We start from the raw sequence: 23,819 nt of genomic DNA on the forward strand, positions 1-23,819 counted from the left end.
CCAGAGAGAGGGAGACACGGCGTGTGACTTTGTAGTGCGGATTTAAGCGAATAATAAAGTGTGACTACAGTGAATAATTCGGGTGTTTCATTCCTACAGCCAGAATGCACTCAAAAACATCGCAATGCAGCTGTAGTGCATCTGAAAAACATCACAACTCTGTTGACGTTTCATTTTTGACAGATAGCGGTGCGATAACTGCAAAATTGTTGCACTTAGCGGACTTGCAGTTAAAAAGCATTGCAGTTAAACCGTTTGCACCGAGCGAACGTCTAATATCAATGCCGAAGATCAAGTAGCTGGAGGATTTAAAAAATCACTTCAACAAATCAAGCTGGAGTGAAATCGAGGAGCCATGGGAATCATACTCATAGCTGTAAAGGCTTGGGTATTCAGCATGACCATGCTAAGGGTTCGTTCAAATATTACGTAACGCTAAGGGGGGAGGGAGGATGTCTAGCGCTGTGTTACGCTTCATACAAAATTTTAAAATTGTTCATACAAAAGTTGTTACGTGGGGGAGGGAGGGGGTCTAAAATGGTCAAATTTTGCGTTACGTAATATTTGAATGAACCCTAAGAAAGATGGGTTCGATTCACCCCTGCACCGTATGTACCATTACAAAATGTTAATAAGACCGGTGGTAGTCCTCTACGGATACGAGACATGGACCATTCTCGTGGAGGACATGCAAGTACTCGGAGTATTTGAGCGACGTGTGCAATGGACGATCTACGGCAGTGTGCTCGAGTACGGTGTATGACAGCAAAGGATGAACCAACGAACCCAGCATCTAGAAGGTGACCAAATCCGGTAGGATACAGTGGACAGGGCATGCAGCAAGAAGGCCAGATAGGAGCTCTGACAAATTGATGTTCGCTAACATCCGGTTGTTACAAGAAGGCGAGAAACGCAGCGAGGATGGGTGGATCAGGTAGAACTTGATCTGACGAGCATCGGGCGTTCTCTGCTTCCGTAGCAGGAGGAGACACCACATCAGACGGAATTGCAATAGAACGAAGATCACAGAAAATGCACTAAATTTTCTTATTATGTCCTCCCTTTCGCATAAACAATTTCGGACGCTGATGTCAGACAATCGCCGTCATTCGTCGTCTTCGTTGTCGCTCGCATGTCTCATCGTCAACGATCCTCCCCACAATAATCATCATCTATCCACCATATGTGCTTGCCGATCGCGCTATCTGCATCGCGCGTGGACGGACCTCTTCTACACCGCAATCCGCAGTTCCTGTACCTACCGAACGCAAGCGTTTTTCCAGGCTCTTGTTGCTCATTACAAGCAGCTCCGCTCCGTACAAGGCAAAGGAGGGAGGATCGCCATCGCGCGCGATCGAGTCGAGTCGAGAGTGACGCGATCGGCTCCTACGCGCGCTGCGGCCAGTGAAGTCGTTCGATCGACACGCTGCTAGTCGTCAGTTAGTTGGTGCGTTGCGTTGTGCCAGTACGGATCGGGGATCGCGGTCGAACGGGAAAAAAGGAAGAACATCAGTGATTTGGGTTCTCCAGTTGAGGAATACTTATTGTGAGTGAAGTCATACACTTTAGCAGCTTGGTATTTAAGAGAAAAAATAACGTAAGCGATGCACTGTTGCAAGAGGGTGTGAATTGTTATTTTTAGGTTACATGATTTTCCGCTTTTCAAAGAACAAGGTTGGAGATTTATGAGAGACGTGAAAAGCGCAGGAAGTGTGGGAAAAGCGGTCCCCTTCAATCAAACTCTATGGGGATTGGTATTTGTCAGTTTTACGGTTCGAAGAGATTACGAAGTGTGAAGTGTGGTATTTATTTAATGTTTGTTTCAACTTTGTGCATATGTTTTTGGAATTTCCAAGAATGGACATTTCAAATAATCCACATTATTTTAAATAATCGCCTTATGAAAATGTAAAAGTGCATTCGGAACTTAGCTGACCGCAGAGCAAACTGTTTCCAGGAAACTGATAAGACTGCCCCATTTATAAAGAAGCAAGGCTGTTTGTGTGACCGAAGATGAACATGAATTCTTATGTACTCTTATGCTAGAAAAATGTGTACTGAAGTGTTTGAGCTTATCAGTAGAAAGTGTGTTGCAATGTGATTCAAATTTTTATTCTCAAAGTGGTACAATCGTGTTGCGTATTTCTTTGTGATAAGGAGGGATGGCAAAGGTCAAAGTTTCGTCAGTCAAATCGTGTTTTGACGATTTACCTAATTTGGCAGTCGAATCATTTCCTTTTGGAAGTGTAAGAGATCCTTCACACGATAGCGAGTTAATCTTCGACTTATGCTTCCCATTACGCATAGCTGATAACTGTTATTATTTAATGGAGATTCTAGTTTTTTTTTTATTCTGGGGAATCCAAACGATTGAATCTGCATTGCCAAACGTTTCGGCCTGATTTAGTACAGAGTTAATTGATGGGTGTGAAGAAGTGGCTATGTCTCTCCAAAAATAGTTCAACAATTTGCTTAAAAAACTATATTTATAAGACACAAGAAGCTCCAAACAAAATGTGGTACTAATGATAAAAACAAAAACGACAGACAGTTTTACCCTTGAAAAAGACCAAATAAATCAGGCCGAAACGTCGGGCAATGCAAATTTGGATTCCCTAGACTGAGAAAGCCGAAATCTCCATAGCATACCATTTTCAGTCAAAAATCTCAATCAAAGTTATTATTGACGTACGAAAAACTTCTTTTTTAGCAATCGAAATGTTGATGGTTAGCACCTTTTTATAACATTACATTGAGAATAGCTTGCTGACGTACACTACGTCAATAATATGTTTGGATCAAAAATAACAGTCGATTGTTTTCAACTTGACGAGACGATTATGATGTCAGCTATACTAACAGTCTCAGTGACTGAAAATCATTCTATATACAATCTATTGAAAGGAAAACCTAATTTTATCTTCAGTTTTCACACTAAACGACTGCATTACGCCGCTCTCGAATGGTGTTTAGTTATAGTCCATTTCACGAGCCGATTTTATGAATGAATTTTGACAGGAGGTAGTGTCCAATAACCCGTGAAAACCAATATCATCATCAACATTGTTGTCACTTCGTAAAATGGCTCATTGGTTGGTAAACATAAACTCACGATCGACCTTCCTGCCTTAGCCGACGACGACATGACGATCATCAAGATGATGACGAGTGCACATAAACAAAATTTCAGTTTTGCGCGCGGCGACCGGAGATGTGCAATGCATATAGGAGGGAAATGTGAGAACGTCTCTGACATTGGGGAGGAAGACGACTTAAAATTTTCTTTGACTTGCTTTGAACCTTTTTTCTAAGTTGACTGTGACTAACCTTCTCAGTAAAAAAAGCAACTGGTGTCGAGTTTCAGACGGTCTGGTGCTAGAATCTGACTGTTTATTCCTCACTTTTAAGTTATGCTTCTTTGACTATGACCCCAGCTTAATGCGATGTAAGCACTTTCACCGTTATTACTTAACACCATCTAAATAAGCTGCTTCATTCGAAAAACAGAATTTCGCGTTGAGCTTCATATTGGGTGACTGAGTATTTCCGGTAGTTTTGTTCTCCGCGTCATGATGAATTTTTGTCGGACAAATTGCTTGAAAATCGATGGGCTACAACTCGTAGCGGCGAGTCTACGCCGGATGAAGCAAAAGCCTCTACTGGTCATGGGCACGTCCTCAGGTCCTCCTCAACTCCAAAAAGCCAACCTATGCGCGGCATGCCACGAAACCGACGGCCCTGACCCCTTTTTGTTTCTCTGCTGAATAAAGTTTCAGCTTGTCGTTCCTCCGGCATACGTGCCTAACCCACCGCCGCCTGCCGTGTTTTATTCGTTTTACTATATCCATCTCTTTACATATTGGTACCTACAAATCGAAGTTCATGCAACGTCGCCAGACGCCGTTCTCCAGTTTTCTGTCGAGCATTATTCGCAGCTTACCACTTACTTTCAGTCCTGAGAACCCACGGAGGTTCTAAGAGTCGTGTGCGATTGCCAGCCATCGCAAATGTCTGTCGACTTGCTTTATTTCGTTGTTCAGGCTGCGCTGCCATGAGTCTCTGGGTCTGCCTCTGCTGCGATGTCCTGCTGGGTTCCAATCTGCGCCAATCTGCTCTTGTATCCGATTAAGGATCACTATGCAGAGGACTTACGCAGTAACATGATGCCTAGCCAATTAGGGCCTGTCCATAAACTACGTAGACTCTTAGGGGGGACGGGGGGTCTGGTCAAAGTGTACGTTCCATACAAATTTCGAAAATTTAGTATGGAAAAAAGTCTACAAGGAGAGGGGGGGTTTGAGATGGCCAAAAATGAGTCTACGTAGTTTATGGACAGCGCCCTATCGCATACAGTCAGGTCATCTCGTTTGGGTATTTTTATGTGGACGTCTTTTATCCAATCGACCGTAAATGTCGCGGTTTTCCATATGTTGCATAATGATTGATGCAGCAGTTGTGAAGATATTACGGGGTCACTTTTGAGGATCTTGACTAAAACGTGATCGACTCCCGGGGCTGTGTTCAATCTCATGCTATGGATGGCTATTTCTATCAACTGCAATGATAGAGTGGTGTTGACCCAGGTAATGCGTCGGACCCTTGGCGGTTCATGCTGAGAAGGTTTCCAAAGTTCTCGAACCGCCGTTTCAACTGGTCAGCCTAGTCGATCAATAACTGTCTAGGCTTATCGTTCACAGGCGTCGTAGTATACTTCTTAGTCCAACCACAGAGACCAGTCGTCTATCTTCACTTTCTGCCTTGTGTAAAGCTTTGTAATGGTTATATGCAATATGCATTCATGGGATTTGGGATCCCACTTGCGCCGCTTCTGCTTTGGAACTTGAACTATTGCTTTCATTCCAAATAAGCGCAGATGTCAAAGGTGTTTGCCGCTTTGACGCTCCGCCATCACATGGGAAACTCTTGAATACTGCGAACACTTCATCTTCTGATTTCGTTTTCAGGAAGTACACGAACATGCGTCTGGTCTTTTCATCGATGAACATGATGTGGAAGTAAGCACAAGCACACAAGATTGATTGATTGATTGATTTAGCTGTATTATAGAGACTTTCAGCCCTTGGCTGGTTCGTCTATTCGAAGCACACAAGCAAGACTCTTCAGATGTTCGGCCCCGAGATGCCCCATCCGTTAGTGCCAGAGATCGAAACTTCCAGCGGCATTACATGACATAGCCTTTCGCCTATTACTCACCGTCTGGTCCAGCTTGTCCTGATTGTTGGAGTGGCTACCAGTTGTCATCAACTCGCCCTTCGAATTATGCATTTCGCAGCCATCGTTGTCAAACTTGACCGAGCACCACTTCTGCACGATTCCACTCACCGAGAAAAGATTTGTCGTCAATCCGGGAATCAGTTGCACGTCACTGACCATAACGCCAGCTTGATCGCCTCTGCATTTCGGCTGGAGATTTGCCGAACCGCAGGCAATGATGTCCGCCATTCGCTGCAACAACCTTACCGTTGACGTTTTCGAGGTTCTCTTGGAGCTGCTTGTTGCTCTTCATGTGCTCATATGCCGCCGAGTTGGAAATCCACAGTCGTTTGCGCCCCGCTGGCCAAACGTGTAAACAAACTCTCAGGTGTAAACCACCGTGCAAAACGTCTCACCTTTCCTGGAATCCTTGCAGTGCCTTGCGATGTGTCCGTGCTAACCACGTTTTCTGCACTTCGGGCTCGTGGATGTAGTAGGCTGGTTTTTCTGTTTGAATTTTTCTTTCCGCTTGTTGGTTGCGAAGGCTTGACTGTTACCCGATGACTTAGCAACGGTTGCTCTTGGAGTTGCTTGGTTTTAACGAAGTCTCCTGTTATTGCAACACCAGAATTTTCCAACGCCATTATCATGGTCGATATTCTTCCAGGTAGGACAATCAGTGCGATCCACTGTTCCGATAACTTTAATCAGATCCGACTTAATGATGTGAAGCAAGCCGATTTGCCGCGACAGTCGTTTGTCTTCAAACGTCGTTTCCAATCAGTCCCACGCGGCGCGTGCCAATTCCACGTCTTCGATGTGGACGTAGATTGACGGGTCCAGAAGCTTCAATCGGGCTTGCAGGTTCTTTCGCTCTTCTACCGCTTTGAATGTTCCGTCGTCGTTCTGCTTGGGCTTTACGACATCCCATAGTCCCTACAGCTGAAGAAAAGTTTTCTCTGCGAACTTTCATGATGGCCAGTTTTGGCGTCCTGCAAGTCTTTCGATGGATGGGAAGCTTGAAGATCCACCGAAGCTTGATTAGCTTCGAGATTTTTCATCTTCCAGAACTAAACTCTTTTTCACAGCGACCCATAACCTGTAGGGAGTAGCTAAGACGTCTGTCTTCGGTAGTGGTTTAAAAGAAACTGATTTTTTGAACTACAAGACAGATATCAAGGCTTGCTGTGATTGACTTCAACAGTGGCAAACAAAACTAATCTCACCGGTGACGATGAAGGCGTTCCTGATGGCGCTACATTGATAATCATCACCGCCGTCTTCCAGTCGGCGTATATTGAACTGGTGTCCGATTTTGTTCTCCTGTTGATGGACCCTAGCATTGCATAGCCGAATCCCATCAATTATGAGATGATGGTCGGACGCAATATCGGCGCTACGTTTGTTCTGCACATCGAGAAGGCTTCGTCTCCATTTCCGGCTGATGCAGATGTGGTCGATTTGATTTTCCGTGACGCCCGGGAAACCCATGTCACTTTGTGCACTAGTCGATGGCCGTCGATGGGGAAAGAGCGATCATCCAATCACCATGTCATCACAGACAAACAGACGTAACACTTGCGAAATTTCCATCGACCACGCTTTTAACGATCATTTAAAATTTTCATACTTGTGGCTTTCACAACCAGAGGCACGCGCATCATTTTTCTATGCGTTTGGCGTTTCACACTAGCGCTTTCTGTTGACGATATTGCACAACACAGTGATTCGTGCAACTTTTTCACCAGGTGATGGTAGTGTGAACTGGGCGATGGATTTCCATGAAAATCGTTCAAGGTGTTACGTCTGTTTGTCTGTGATGTCATTGTTGCCACAAAACTCTACAAACAGCTCACCGTTCTCGCTCATTTCTCCGAGACCATGGCGTTCCATGACGTGGTCATAGTCCGAGTTGTCGGAACCAACCTTCGCGTTGAAGTCGCCCACAGGGGGATGACGAAGGGCCAGAATAGTCTACCCAGTATTCAATTCAACATGGCGTCCAATGTTTTGTTTTCATTGCTTAATTCATGGAAAAAATGCGCTGGAAACATCGACGCTGCTTCGCTGCTACATATAATATCGTGCAAAGTGATAAAGAAAGAGAAACAATCATCAAAAACAACGATTTCGTTTAAAATGTGTAATTTCTGAAATAAGCACTAGCAACACACGAGCCACACACCCGAAAATCAGGAACAAGTTAGGGTAAACCGACCAGAAAGTGGGTACCAAAACGCGCCGTACCAAAAATGATGATGGGTGGAGTGGCGATGTACCGAGTCTGACAGCCGTGTCACCCCACTGGTCGCCCATGATGATCTTGATATCAGTTGATTGTAGAAGTTCTCTTTATCTTAAAATTCGGCAGCATCGGTTGGTGCGTTACAATGGATTATGGCAAGGTTTCGAACCCGTGTTCTGAATCTGGCTACAATTATCCTCTCATTAATAGGTTCCCACTTCATGAGCGCTGCGTGGGCTTGAGTGCTGAGCAGGAAACCAACTCCACGGTGGCGAGGAGCGTGTTCACCTCGTAGGCCAGAGTACCGCAGAATTTGGCTTGACGTCAATCTGTGTTCTCCAAAGTGGGCTTTGAACACTTTTCAGTGTTCAAGAAGTAGCGAACAGTGGTCCGAATTTCGACTACTAATTTTTGAAAAATTATGGTTTTCCGGTTAAAAACGGACGGAATTCTAAAATATCAAATGACGGTAAAAAGGTTTAAAAATCTGTTTGACGAAAAAACGACAACTATTTCGAATCCTTGATAAAGATCCCATAAGAATCGAAACGTTGGAGAAAGAAATCAAACAGTAGTTTTTGATTTTTACGAGAAGACTGTTACGCCGAAAAGATCTCAAGACTTCCATCATACGCCAACGTCATGCTTAAGTAAATTGAAGTACGTAAAAACATCGAAATACACGTGGTGAAATCAGATTCTAACGTTGAACCACGAATATACAAATCGATAACGAACTTGGTTCTCCTATCATCTAAAGGGAAGTGTCGGCCTTTTTCCTGGTGTCAAAAGGAACAACTGTAACATAAATCCTACAAAAACTTCCATTATCCCTTTCACCAAACGGAGGAAGGTCCAACTGAAACCCCTTTTCTTGAATCATACACAAACACAACTAGTTTATTCAAGCGAACTAAAATATCTAGGTGTCAAACTCGACGCAAAACTGAATTGGAACTCTCATCTCCAATCAGTTGTGCAGAAAGGTCTCAATACACTTTGGGTTTGTTCAAAAACCCTGGGTAAAAGATGGGGCCTAAAACCAAGTATGATCATGTGGATATATAAAACCATTGTTCATCCCAGGACTACTTACGCTTCCCTTGTCTGGTGGCCTAAAACTAATGAGGCTGCTGCAAGGGCGAAGCTCAACAAAATCCAACGCACCGCTTGCATAGCGATCACTGGTGCAGTTCGTAGTACACCCACTTTGGCCCTAGACGCAATGTGTAGTAAATATATAATATTACTGTACTCGGACGACTTAACAGACTTAGATGATTGTAAGCAGGCTGCCTGTCAGAAACTGTAAAACTGAGCACCCCTATTATATCTACACAATGCTTCACCTGCCCCGGTTAGATCAATTCATAAAGCTGGAAGCGGAAAAAGTGCTCTAAGGTTAAAGAGAACAAAAACACTGCTGTCGGGAGACCTTACGGGTCACCTCAGCATATTAAATGAATTTGCCATAAATCCCGCAATAGGAATTTGTAGTGACTGGATGGAAATGGTAGTCAATTATGACTTACCTTACGATGTGTTCATTCCTTCCCGCCAGGAGTGGGAAGGAGGTGGACCCAGCGTTCCAACAGGCTCTATAAATTTCTTCACAGATGGTTCGAAAATGAATAATCTGACAGGCTCCGGAATCTATGGCCCTAGAACAAAAATCTCTGTCCACTTAGGACAGTGGCCCACAGTATTTCAGGCGGAAATATATGCAATATTAGAATGCGTGTTATTATGCCTGAGGAGAAAGTATAGGTTTGCAAAAATATGTATTTTCTCTGACAGCCAAGCGGCACTTAAGTCGCTTAATAACTACACCTGTAACTCAAAGCTAGTGTGGCAATGCATTCTGGCTTTGAAAAACTTATCCATACGCAATCGAGTCTACCTATATTGGATCCCAGGACATACGGGTCTAGAGGGAAACGAGATTGCTGATGAGCTAGCCAGGAATGGATCTAATGAAAGGTTCATTGGCCCTGAGCCCTTCTGCGGGATCTCAGACTGCTCTGTAAAAATGGAACTGAACAAATATATGGTCAGTCAAATCACATCAAACTGGAATGCACTTCCCCATACGAGCCAATCCAAAAGGCTCGTAACGATAAACCCCAAGAAAACCCAACAACTATTAGGTCTCAACAAAAGGGATCTCAACATCTACACCGGTCTAATAACTGGACACTGCCCCTGCAGATACCATCTACAAAAGATCGGAGCAATCCAAACCTCAAATTGCCGCTTCTGTGATGAGGAGAGGGAAACATCAGAACACATCCTCTGCTATTGCAGTGCACTCACTCAACGTAGGTTCAAAGTTCTCAGCAAGCCCTTTTTAGGGCCTGCTGACATATGGATCTTACATCCCAAGGACGTGGTTGGCTTCATAAAGCTAGTCTCGCCAGAATGGGGGAGTCACATACTGTACCTCAGGATCTCTATTCATCAATAATAGATGGTCTTGAGTTCAGCCGATACCAAGGTATCTCAGTGACAAATATGTTACTGAGATAACTTGCGTACCTCACAGCAAAAGGGTATATCACAATAGTTCTAAAATCTGGGCGCAGTGATCTTCACCCGACAAACGAGAGAGAGAAGTGTCGGCACATATTAAAAATTCTGATATGCATTTTTTGAAGAGGGTTACCGGACCATATGGTAACCCTCTTTGGGCCTAATGTGCCCAGTGTTGCCAAATTTAAATCTGTATTTTGCCTTTCAAAAATCATTTTAATCAGTATCACCTTTTTTGCCAAAAATCTGTATGAAATCTGTAATATTTCGCGGAAAATCTGTATGAAATACTGTAAGTTTCTGCAAAATTGTGTAATCTGTATCATTTCCAAAACTCTAATATTTATACACAGAATTCTGTATGAAAAGCTGCGAGAAAATCTGCATGATTACAGAAAAATCTGCATATATGGCATCCCTGAATGTGCCCCTTTAGCAAACGGTAGATACAACACTTAAAAATTCAAGTTAACATCTGAGGACATTAGAAAAAACGTCGGTATATAATGTTTCTGTATATGTAACATTTGAAAACGACTGGATGTTACGTTTTTTGCATCGAAAAACATTAGAATAACGTTCGAATCTAACGTTTACATACATCAACATATATCAGAAAACATTCAAATTTAATGTTTTTTTCACATCTTAAAACATCTGAAAACATCAGGTTCTGAGGTTCTTGGTAATATTCTTGACACTAAAAAACGATTGGTTTCCTGATGTATACATTATGTTACCTTGCATAAACACATCTAAATCTAAACGTTTAACATCAGAAAACATTAAAACATCTGAGACCATCAGAAATACATGCGAATCAAATGTTTCTGTGCGTAGAAAAAAAAATATATATATAATAAACGTCTAGATTTAATGTTTTATACATCGCAAAACATCAGAAAAAACGATGGATTGTAACGTTTTCATACATCAATGTACATCAGGGAACGTCTGAATCTAATGTTTTTTACATTAACATACATCAGAAAAACGTTTGAACCTTACATTTTTGTACATCAAAAAACATCTGAAAACGTCAGGTTTTGATGTTCTGGATAATATTCTTGACATCATAAAACATTTGATTTCCTGATGTATACATTATGTTACCTTGCATAAACACATCTGAATCGTAATGTATTCTAATGTTCAACGACAGTAGTACATTAAAACTTGAGGTTGATGTACACATCAAAATTAAATGTCAAGCTAATGCAATTTTTTATTCGGGATACTCTTTCATTTTCGGTTTCTGTAACGGTTTTTGGGTTTCGAGAACATTAGGTTGTGGGCCTAAGGTCCCCTATCCACCGTGGTGGGGCTACCACCTTATGTATAGCTTCCGGTGAAGGAGCATTTCATACTCAGCCGCTGGATGCCAGAACAGACACTGTTTGAACCGCACCTCCTTGGTGAGCAGACGCTCGAGACGTACCCTCCTCAATCGAGCTGAAGTCAGAAGGACAACAGTGCCCAGGCTGCCCTACCAGCTAAGCACACAACTCTGGCGGTCTTTGTCATCGCTTAACTCGTGGAAGCATGAGGTAGGAACTTGTGAGGACCAGAGCTATGTTGGACGCTCTCCTTTTCGACTCACCGTTTTGCGGCTCAATGACCATTTTGCATGTGTATATTTTGCAGCAAGCACGAAGATATTCAATGCCTTCTAAAAGTTCGTATTTATTTAGCATTCTTCAATCATCATGTAGGAGCTTATACGAGGACTTGCTCATATTTGACCGTCTTGAAATTTCCACCAAACATTTTTGGTTTTGCACAGCGTTGTCCTGAAGTTCATTAAACAAAAGCCATGATTGATTATTTTATACACCCTTATGATTGTTATGTTTTTTTCAAAAAGTTTACAGATGACGATCAAACATGCAGAAACTGTTCCAACGTTGATACACATGCGTCCACCAAATGGCGACAAAGCGAAACAAATTTAGTACGTTTCCGCCTTGATGCCCATGCGTATGCGTTGCGCTCTAAGAAAGATCGCAATGTTGCAATGTGTACTGCAATTGCAACAATGCAAGTGTATAATTTCCAGTGAGCGAAAGATGACAACATTTTTAATCAATTTTAATTGAAATCGTGCAGCTGCTCTGCTATCGTGATAAATGTAAACCATGCGAGCGCGTACGTACGAACTCTGTAAAACAACTGCAACGTGTATGCATCCAGTCCGGACTCCAGAGTAAAGTGACTGCACTTTTGTTTTATTTATATTAGGAATGTAAATTCAGAATGCATTGACTGGGTAACATACTGGAGCGGAACCCACTCAATCAGAGAGCCAAGTGTTTACGCTATCCGAGAAGCAGGATGCTGATGTCGATAAACGAGACGGCCTCAAGAAGCCGCTCGATCGTTGATATCTTTAGCAGACGCGTTCCTTACCACCCACTTGCGCCACAGTCGCCTCTTATGCTCGATCGGACTATCTTATGGGCGGTCCGGCGAACAAATCTGGTTCATTCATTATCTCGTTCTGTTACGTTTTTTTCCCTTCCATGCCGTCTGCGACTTTAATCGACCAGAAATTGCATCATCAGACAACGCAAGCCGGACTGTGCTGGGGTAAGCCGAGTCGAATCCAGATCATCACCATGCGGCGACTGGAGCTGACGGTGTTGAGCCTTCTGCTGGTGACCTCGTGTCTAGTGGCGGTTCGCGCCATCGAAGATGAAGGCGATGACCTGCTGGACGATAGCGCCGGCGAAGAGTTCGACGAAGACGACGAGGCGCTGCTGAGGCAAATCGAAGCCCAGCACGTGCAGAAGCAGTTCGAGAAGGAGGACCAAATGGCCAGGGAGCTGGCGGCCAAGATCGCAGCCGAGCACTACAACTTCGAGGGCGTTGAAACGCTGCCCCGACTGGCCGATCCGTGCAAGGGAGTTCGTTGCGGTGCCGGGCGGATTTGCCAGGCCGAGGGTAGCGAGGCCAAGTGCGTGTGCATTCCGGAATGTCCGGAAGAGCCGGACTCCAGACGGAAGGTGTGCACCAACCTGAACGAAACTTGGGACTCGGCTTGCGAAGTTCACCGGCAGCGGTGTCTCTGCAATACGGATGATCCACGTTGCCGCGGGGAGGAGGTCAAGCACGTGCACATTGACTACTACGGAGGGTGTCGCGATATGCCGGTAAGTTGAACCTCAATTTTGCAAGAAACATTAATTTGTTGATTTTCATCACTACAATCCCACAGGACTGTTCGGAGAACGATTTGGCCGATTTCCCGCGCCGTATGCGCGACTGGCTGTTCAACGTGATGCGTGATCTGGCCGTACGCAACGAACTGCCCGAAGCCTACATGGAACTGGAACAGGAAGCGGAAACCAATCTGACCAAGCGGTGGACGAATGCCGCCATCTGGAAGTGGTGCGATCTGGATGGACATCCGAATGATAACTCCGTCTCGCGGCACGAACTGTTCCCGATTCGGGCCCCGCTGATGACCCTGGAGCACTGCATTGCCCCGTTCCTGGAAACGTGCGACCCGAACGGAGATCACAGGATCACCCTGAACGAGTGGGGCAAGTGTTTGGAGTTGGAAGAGGTGAGTGGAATTTTGAAAACGTTGATCACGCGACTTTAATTCAATGGTGATTTTCTGTTACATTTCAGGACGACCTCACGGCACGTTGCGCCAAAATCACCAAAGAGGATGAGTTCGAAAAAATCGAGCTGGAATTAGCAGATCCAAACTAGAAAAGGTAATAATTGTTAGGCCCTCTTTTCTCTTCTCGTCGCAGTCTTCTAGCGAATGTCGACTTATCCTTCGGTGTTGATCCGAACACGAATACTCTTAAAACCTACTTTGTATGTATCTCCCCCTCCAGTTCTCAAATATGTGCCCTGCCTAGTGTTTTAATTGAGAGTGGTGTGTCGCATCACAGTCCTAGAGATAAGCTGGATGTATAATTGAATAATTTCTAACGATAATTGCCATTTCCTAGGAACGTAACAGTAAACTCGTGGAACACAAGAATGTCTTTGTGTTTTTGAAAGAAAGCCCTGATTCGATCAGTTTATTGTTTGGTCCAAATTAGGTCAAAATGAGCGCATACTACATATTATGTACAAGTAAGTCCTATTCTAGCAACACGATAAGAAGTGCCTATTAAGTTCCATTGACGTGATTCGTTCGCGTGGGAGCCTTGGGTCGGCATTGCTGATTTTGATGCAGTTTTGTTTTTTGGTGAGCTCGTTCCATGCTATTTTGTTGTTTTGATCGGGTAATTACATATTGAGAAAATAATTGCGTGTACCCCTCTACAAATCAATCTGCTGGCCAGAAATTGCAGTTTTTTTTTCAACGCAGTGGATAGAGTTGATTCGCATGAAATACACTACATGTTTCCCAAATATGGCATCGGATGAATGCTTCTGGACTGCAGATTCACGATTGACATTTCCTGGTGCATTACGGGTATTTTGGCTTTTTCTTGCGTGGGTCCACAGATATAAAAACAGACCACGTCCTGGTGAATATCTTTTTCTTACGCTGCGTTGTTGACTACACCTTCGGTAATTTAACGGGTGTCCACTAAATAACGAGAATGCTTCCAAAGTGCTCTTAAAAATATATGATCTTCAAAAACGGCAATCTGAATCTATCTATCATAAAGGTTTAACACTGTACTTTCATGGAAAAATATAAAATTTTAGAAAATTGAACGTAGTAATTTGTACAGCATATTTGTGTAGTGATGTTGGAGCAACTGCTTTGTACGACTTTTAAAATTTAACTTTCACGCATTTTCTGCATCTGTGAAATAGTTAGTTGAAATAATTGACTTCCAAGCTACCTTTAGCATCTACACACTCAAACAACAATAGGAAAAAAAATTAGGGATACTGACTGGTTTTACTGCTTTGATGGCAGCCTTTTCTCGTAAATGACGTTTATTGAAATTTCCAAAAAATGCCATTTTTCTGTATCATAAAAACGTGTCAATGTAATTTGTGCACTGCGGTTCATTGTTGACCTTTTTGTGTGCTATTTTATTTTATAACAAACCATTTACATGTTGTCCAACGTGTAAATGTGATTTGATGTGAATATTTGATATTTTACACGGCATTCTATTGATTCATCCAGCCCATGACGCAAAAGTACGTTTAATGATGTGAAATGATTTCATGCTTATTGATTTAGCTAGTTTACATCTATTTCCATCAGGATCTGTTTCTAGGGATGCCAGGTTGTAGAGTTCATTCAAAACTGGACAGATTTTAGGTTTTCTTTTAACTTTTTTACGGTTTTTTTTAGCAATCGGTAGAGCTGTCCAAGGCGCTTAACTAGTGCTTCCTGTTTCAATGTCGTTTTCTACAGAACAGAATAAGTTGAAACAAAATAAAAAAATACGCTGACTTTGTGGATAGATAGATGATTGTTTTGCATAAAAAAACTTTTATCTATGGGCGCTTGTAATTTTTTAATCAGTTGCTAAAACCATTCTCGTTATTTAGTGGACACCCGTTATTGCATATTAGCACCTACGCTGAAAATGAGCCAAATATCTTTGTTTCGCTGGAGTCTATAAATCTCCGCAATAAGCAATAGTTGAAGAGTACCGTTACTTCGGGTGAAATGGATCGATGTGAGGGGCATTTTTATTTGTTAGTTTACATGTTTTATAGCCAATTAGTCACATATTTCTGTATAAAATTCAATATTTTCCAAAACTGCTTGTTTAACGAACTTCAAAGACACTTTCAAACGTTTGTAACCATAGCAGTGTATCGCACGGCCGTGTGCAGCATAGTTGTCCCATGTTCATTTTTGACTTTTTATCACCAAATGATATAATTTTGCGTATACTTTCAGAAACCACTTCCGGTTAGTAGGGTATATGTACCATTCCTTGGCCTAATTTGCAAGCCGCCTTGACAATTTTGACCATAACTCATGAATTAATAGCACTAGAAATAATATGTCGACCCTATTACACACTCTAGGCAATGCATGTTTCACCAATTGAAAGTAAACTAACGTAAATATTCAAGAATTTGCTTAATTAAGTTCAAAAGATTCGATGCGATGGTATGCAACGTTGGTCTATGGTACAAAAATTGGCCTATTAGTGGATACAACGTTGGCCTATTGCTTTCCATGCACTAGAACCACTAATTATCTAATTTTTTCAATATTTCTGCTGAAGTATTATCTCTGTTTGCTCACCGATCTTACTTTTAAATTATATTTTCTGAGCCAAATTTTCAAAAAAAAACTATAAATAAATCATTTTGGCTAAAGTTCTTTCTAAATTTAGTAACAATTTAGCGATAACAACGCAGCCCTATTATTGTGTTATATTTTTACAGTCACCGCACACAAAATCTTTCTTCCTGTTCGTTTTTTCTGGTTCTTACGCAAGAAATGTTGTAGACGTCTTTTTATCGCTGTTTTTGACGTCACTTTACTGATGGGCCAAGATTTGGGTACATAGTGAAAAAAATGTACTCAATATTCGGCCCACATTCAATTTGTAAAACAGTTATTATTCGTTGAAAACAAATACACAAGTTCAAAAAAGCATCTTTGACCGTCGCATCAAATGTTCAGTTATTGAAAAGTCAATTCGAAATATTCCAGAATCACGCCATTTATGATCATGTGTATAGACTACCCACTAAGCCGAAGAATCATGGCGTCTACAAAAGCTAAACAAAGTGACATTTTCATTCAATTTTAATGTTCTAAAGTGATAAAATTGAAACGAAATGTTACAGTTGTTTGGCGCATAGCTTTTCCGATATCCAGTTATGCGTGTTTGTTTGAGTTTTTGGTTTACATTGAGATAGGCCGAACGAGGGGACTATGCCAACGAAGCATCCCGATACCCTATACTTTGTTCAGAAACTCCATGAAAACAACATCAAGTCAATTTGTCCCATGTTCAGTTTTGTTACCATAAGCTGTCCCATGTTTTTTCCCTCTCAAAAGATATTCCATTGTCGGTTTATACGCATAAAAAAGCTGTCCGAAATACTCTAAAGAAATCCTGAACATTCATCGAGAATCCTGATATCATCTGTGAAATTCAACATGGGACAGCTTATGCTGACAAATACGACATGGGACAGCTTATGATGACAACTGCAATATGGGACAGCTTTTGCAGAAACTATCACATGACATGAGATAGCTCATGCCGACAAAATCCCGGAAATTGCTAGATTTATCGGTATTACAGTTCCACCAGAGTTTTTCTCTAAAAAGTTAAAATAAATTGAATGTCTATGAATTTGTTTGATCTTGCTTCGATGATAAATACCAATTCTAACGCTATGCTGATGAATTTACTTTGTGTTTTTTTTATTAATTTTGTCCATAGAGAAGGTAACAAGACTGGAACTTAAAACGCGTTTATCTCAGTTTTCTACTCTGGAACATGGGACAACTATGCTACACACGGCAGTGCACATGTAATGAATGTTTCTAGCTGCCTAATTCGCTAAACCCAATTTCGTCATCAAAAATTCTATAAATATTTAAATTTATGCATAAAATTATACTTTTCGGAAGTAATCATATATTTAGTATGGAAATTGCATACTTTCTGGCGTTTTCTTGGGATTAATTCAACTTTAAACTTATATAATTGAAAATTTAGTAAAGTTGTAGAAGTTTTGCATAGCTTTTCGCATTCTGGTGGAACAAATATTTTCAGGATTTACAAAGGGATTCCACTGACTGATCAATTTCACCCCGAAAGTTAATTCAAAAGACATTTGCAGTAAAAGTTACAACCTCGTTGGATGATGAGCACCACTTGTTCTAAACCATTGAGTTCAAGCAAGCATCGATAAACATTCAAAAATTAGACGCCGAAAACTGAAAAAAGTGATCAATTTTTCACGGTACTAGTTTTTTCAAAAATATAATCATCATTAAACAACCTCCACATTTGCTACTTTTTTTTTTTAATTTATGTGTATTTTAACTTCTACACTAGCATTTGCTACTAATATTTACTCCCTCAGCGGTAATAAAGTAAATGGTAATACTTAATTAAGGTGTGGTTTTGTTCTATAATCACCTTAAAACCGTTTTTTCGTCCTGTATTTACTTCTTCCTTGACTTCTCCAGAAGGAAATGTGCCAATCTTCTAGTTATTCTTTGAAGGATTTCTCCAGAAATTTATTCTGGGATTATTCAGAAGTTCCGTCCAGGAGATTTTATTGAAGCATGTTCAAGGATTACTCTTGTAGTTCCTTCAAAGAATACCCCATGATTTTCTTCTCGGGTTTCTCCAGGAATTTCTTCAGAGATTCCTCCAAGATTTTCCTTCAGGAATTCCCGTAATGGGGCACGTTCGGTGTAGTACTAGATTTGTAGTAATGAGCTGAATTTTAGTAATATGGTGAGAAGGTCAATTCTCCGTTTCTGCAATGAAATGGTGCAAACAGCGTTGGTATTATGATTCCTTGCCTAATTTGATGCTGTTTGAGCAAAACTTTGGATAACTATGTTGTTTATGTTGCAAGAAATGAAGAAAACAACAACACTGTTGCCTAAAGTTTTGCTCAAACATCATCAAATTAGGCAAGGAATCATAATACCAACGCTGTTTGCACCATTTCATTGCAGAAACGGAGAATTGACCTTCTCACCATACTAAAATTCAGCTCATTGCTACAAATCTAGTACTTCACCGATTTGTCCTATAGCTCCGTCAGGGGTTTCTCCTGGAATTCATTCAGATATTCCTCCAGAAAGTTCTTCAATGATTCCTTTATCAAACAATAATTCAGGGTGTTCTTTAGTGATTCAGGGATGCCAGGAGTTCCTTCAAACATTCCTTTAGAAGTTGTGTTAGTGGTTTCTCCTGGAGTTAACTCAAGGATTTTCTTCCTGAATTCCTTCAGTAAGGGATGCATCTAGGAATTTCTTCATGCTTTCCTCCAGGATTTTTTTTTTCAGAAATTCCTCCAGAAATGTCTTCAGAGATTCCTCCAGGAGTTCCTTCAGGGATTCCTACACAAATTACATCAGGGTTTCCTCCAGCAGTTTCTTTAAGGATTTCTCCAGAAACTGCTATTGGAATTTTTTTCTCGGATTTCTCCTTGATTTTCTTGACGTGTTTCTTCTAAAATTTCATGATGGGTTTCTCCAGGAACTTTTTCAGGAATTCCTCCAGGTACTCCTTCAGCGATATCTCCAGGGACTCTTCCAAGGATTTGTCCAAGAACTCTTCAGGGTTTCTTGCAGGAATTCCTTTAAGAATTTCTGCTAGATTTCTTTCTGGGATTTTCCCCGGAATTCTTTGAGGAATTTATTCATAAACTCCTTCATTAGGCCTGTCCACTTTTTCAAAAATGCTCTCTGATTCTCAAGTCCACCCGCATGTATTGATTGGCATCTTATAAGAAGTAACTGGTCAAACTTTCAGCCAAATCCATTAAAATTAAGAAGTGTATGAAATCAATTTTGTGTTTGTCGACTATTTTCGAACTTCAAAAAATCATAACTATTCTAAAACTTGTGATGTATGTCCCTGAAACTCATTCAGTGGTTTCTCCATTAATTCTTCTGAGATTCGCTGAGAATTTCTTCTTGAATGAAGGAGATTCTCCAAGAACTCCGTTATGGATTTCTGAAGGAACTTCTTCACGAACTCCCCCAGGAACCTCTTCGAAGATTGCTCCAGGAACTTTTTAGGAATTCTTGCAAAAATTTCCCCTATAACTCTTTGTGGGATTTTTTTCTGGAACTCCTTAAGGAATTCCTAATAAAATTCTTTATTGATTTCTCTTGGAACTACTTCAGTAATTTCTCCAGTGATTTTTCAGGAACTTCTCTAGCAATTCTTCCTAAATTACTTTAGGAATTTCTTTATGGATATTTTTTTGGATATCATTGAGGTATTTTTCATGAGATATTTCCCCAGGAACTCTGTCAAGGATTTCCCCATGAACTCTTTTAGCAATTTCTTCTCAAATATCTTCAGGGATTTCTCCTGGAACTCCTACAGAGAAATCTCCCGGACTCTTTTAGGAATCCCTTCAGAGATTTCTTTACGAACACCTCCAGGAATTTATTCAGGAACGCTTGAGGGATTTCTCCAGAAATTTCTGCAATGAATTCTCCTTGAATTTGTTGTGGGATTAATCCTGGAACTCCCTGAGAGTTTCCTCACTAAACTCTTTCAGGGATTCCCTAAGCAACTCCTTCAGTGATTTATTCAGATTTCCATGTTTTTATTACCGAGATTTTTAACCTGGAGGTAGTTCATCTCGGAACCCACGCTTCCTTATAATTTTTAGTACTTCCCTTCCGAAGATAAAACTTACATTTTGTGAGTTTATCGGGAGTGGGATTTTTAATTCATACATTTTTTTAGGGATTTTCCTGCATTCTTTGAGGGATTTATTCTTTAAGGATTCCTCCAGGAACTCCATCAGAGAATTGTTTTCAAATTCTTTCGAGGATTTCACCAGGAAGTACTACATAAATTTCTACAGGATCTCTTTGATGGACTCCTCCTAGAACTCTTTCTGAGGTTCCTCATAACTTTTATTTCTGATTTAGCCAGATATTCAAAGCTAGAAATCGAAAGATAAAGAGTAGTCCTTCCAAATGGCGACGAAAGAGTATTGTTTTGATTGAAACTCCCCAACAGTTCTGGAGAGCCAAAGTTGAGCCATATATATGGAGATTTCACTTTTTTGTGCTCCGCCCTGAAAGAATTATAGCTTTTATGTGGCATCAATATTCTAGCAAGACGCTTCACAGTAATAGGCCTGACCGCTAATTCTTGTAGTGCAGCATTGATAATGCCAAGGAAATGATAGAAGTACATACATACATACATTTATTTGTTCAACATCATTAAGACAAGACATAATCAACAATAGTACGCCACAATACTCGGTTTGTGGCTGCCGCTCTCCATCTTCGGTCGCGCCCAATGCTCGCCAGGTCAAGCTCCACCTGGTCCGCCCATCGTGATCTCTGCGCTCCACGCCTTCTTGTGCCAACCGGATCAGTTGCAAACACCATCTTTTCAGGTTTGTTGTCCGGCAAGCTTGCAACATGCCCTGCCCACCGTATCCTTCCGGCTTGCAAGGGAGGTGAGCGTCTGTGCCACCGGAACGGATAATGCTAGAGTTGGACGTGACGGAGAATGGAGCATTGATTGAACCTGACTTGGCTGATATAGAATCCAGACTTGTAACAGGATATCCAAAGGCAACTGATATTTGAGGGATGAATGAACCATTCTTCCAACCTTCAGAGACTCCTCCAGGAATTACTGAAAGGGATTTCTCTAGGGATTGCTGCTGTGATTTCTCCAGGGGCTCCACCAGAAATTCCTCCAAGCAATCGTCCAGGAATTCCTCTAGGCATTCCACCAGGAATCCATTCCGAATTTTAAGAATTCCTTCTGCGATTTTTTTAGTACTTTTTTCGGGGGTTTCTTAAGAAAATCTTCCTTGTGTTCCTTCAGTAATCCCAATAGCAAGTTCTCCAGCAATTTCACCAGGAAATCTTCCATAGATGCTATAGGCGCGGAGTCTTCTATTTCAACTCGGTTCTCGATTTGATTCGACACTCTTTCTGTTATCGCCAGATAGTACGACCGACGTGTACGTTCGATTTGGAGGATTCATTACAATTGATTTGTTCTACTTCGGATATAGGAATATATGTGAATTCAGGTAGGTACAATATTAATAAAGACCTATTGGGAGATGATGCTCTTCTCTCGATAACTGAAGGCTAACGATAAGGAAGGAGTAATTGAATATAAATTGATCATGGGTGAACGAGAGAGATTACTATCGGTCTTACTTACTTCCTACAGGAACACCTCCAGCGATTCGTTCAGAAATTCATCCAAGAATTTTTCCTCCAGGGATTCCACCAAGATTTCCTCCAAGAATTCCTCTAACGATCCCTCCAAGGATTCCTTTAAGAGTTCCTGCAGGAAACACTTCTGGCTTTCCTCTAGGCATTTTTTTCAGGAATTTCTCCATGAATCCCTCCAGGAATTCCTCTGGAGATACTTCCTGGAATTGCTTCAGGGATTCCTCCCAAAATTCCTACAAGAGTTCATCCAAGAATTCCTCCTGGAATTTATCCAGGAATTCCTTCAAGGATTCCTCCAGGATTTATTTCAGAGATTCCTCCAGGAATTTCTACAGGAATTCCATCAGGCATTCCACTAGGCATTCCTTCAGGCTTTCCTCCGGTAATTCCTTCAAGCATTCCTTCAGAAATTCCGCCTGAGATTTTTCCAGGAGTTATGTCCAGGGATTCTCGCAGGATTTTCCCCAAGAATTTATCCAGGAATTGTTCCAGGGATTCCTCCAAAAAATTCTACTAGAAAATCCTCAATTGCTCAAGGGATTTTTAAGAAATTTCTTCAGGGATTCCTTCTGGAATTCTTCCAGAAACTTAATCAGAGATTACTCCAGGATTTATTTCACGGATTGCTCCAGGTATTCATCAAGGTAGTTCTCCAGAGATTCCTCCAGAAATTTCCTCAGGAAAAATAAGCAAATCCTCCAGATATTCCTTCAAGAATTCCCCCAGGGACTCCTCTAGCGACCCTTCCTCTAGGAGTTCCTCCAGGATTTCCCGGGCATTTCTTCAAGCTTTCGTTCCAGCATTCCTTTCAGGTATCCCTCTGGTAATTCCGCAAGGCATTCCTTCTGAAATTCTGCAAGATATTTTTCCAGGAATTGTGACAGGGATTCCTCCAGGGATTCCCTGAGGAATTTATCAAGGAATTCTTACAGGGAGCATTTCAGAAAATTTCTACAGGGATTCTTCTCAGAATTGCTCTGCGGATCACTCCTGGAATTCCTCCGGGATTTCAATTAGAGATTTCTCCAAGGATTCTTTCAGGGATTGCCCCAAGAATGCATCCAGGTATTTCTCCAGTGATTCCTCCAGGAATTCATTCAGGAAAAATCTAGAAGGCCTCTAGATATTGCTTTAGAAATTCCTCCTGGGATACCTCCAAGAATTCCTCCGGGATTTTCTCCAGAAGTTCCTTTAAGGATTCCTGATGTGGTTCCATCAGGAATTTCTCCAGGAGATACTCCAGGGCTTCCTCCTGTGGTTCCTCTAGGATCTCCTGCAGGCTTTCCGCCAGGGAACGCTCCAAAGATTGGTTCAGATATTTTTCAAGGGATTCTTCCTGGAAATTTTTCCAAGGATTTCTCGAATAATTCCTACAGAAATTCCTCAAGACATTCTTCCAGGAATTCCCTGACAAATTCCTTCAGAAATTCCTCCAGGCCTTCCTCCGAGAATTCGTTTAAGAATTCCCCCATGTCTTCCTCCAGGAACTCCTCCAGAGATTTTTCCAGGAACTCCTCCAGGGATTTTTCAAGGAATTCCTGCAGGGATTTTTCCGGGAATTCTTCCAGGGATTGTTCTAGGAATTTCTCTAGTGATCCTTTCAGAAATTCCACCTGTTTTTTTTTTTCAAAAATTTATTCAGAGATTCGTTCAGGAATTCCAAAAACCCTTCCTTCATTACCCAAGAGTTTCTCCTGGGATGGCTCCAGGAATATCCAAAGACTTTTTTGAATTACTTCATGGATTTCCAGAGCGATTTATGTTGGAATTTATTAAGCTAATTTTAGAGGAATGCATACAGGAGCCTCCTTCAATAAGTTATCCAGGAATTCTTTCATAATTTTCTCTGAGAAATCCTTATGATGTTCATCCACGAATTCTTTCAAGATAACCCCCTGCAGTTCCTGCAAAAGAAATTCTTCAAAAATTCGTCCTTCGATTCTTTCAGGAATATATCTTAAGATTTTTTTATTCCCAAGAAGTTATCCTTGGATTTCTTCAGGA

General features: G+C 41.4%; 1 protein-coding gene across 1 annotated transcript; it reads left to right on the plus strand.

Annotated features, from left to right (window-relative positions):
* The first annotated feature begins 1,385 nt into the window (after positions 1-1,385).
* Positions 1,386-13,981, plus strand: LOC109402640 (SPARC). The gene is made up of 4 exons (XM_019675344.3): positions 1,386-1,546; positions 12,535-13,137; positions 13,203-13,553; positions 13,622-13,981. Exons 2-4 carry the CDS (start codon positions 12,604-12,606, stop codon positions 13,703-13,705), a joined length of 969 nt encoding a protein of 322 aa, XP_019530889.2. The 5' UTR covers positions 1,386-1,546; positions 12,535-12,603; the 3' UTR covers positions 13,706-13,981.
* The last annotated feature ends 9,838 nt before the right edge of the window (positions 13,982-23,819 follow it).

The sequence above is a fragment of the Aedes albopictus genome, chromosome 1 (assembly GCF_035046485.1).
Source record: "Aedes albopictus strain Foshan chromosome 1, AalbF5, whole genome shotgun sequence".
In the NCBI taxonomy this organism is placed as follows: domain Eukaryota; kingdom Metazoa; phylum Arthropoda; class Insecta; order Diptera; family Culicidae; genus Aedes; species Aedes albopictus.

Excerpts from the sequence above, each read along its gene's own strand:
- LOC109402640 (XM_019675344.3), top strand. The coding sequence starts at position 12,604 with ATGCGGCGACTGGAGCTGACGGTGTTGAGCCTTCTGCTGGTGACCTCG. Across the intron at positions 13,138-13,202 it reads GAGGGTGTCGCGATATGCCG|GACTGTTCGGAGAACGATTT; the intron begins GTAAGTTGAACC and ends ACAATCCCACAG. Across the intron at positions 13,554-13,621 it reads AGTGTTTGGAGTTGGAAGAG|GACGACCTCACGGCACGTTG; the intron begins GTGAGTGGAATT and ends GTTACATTTCAG.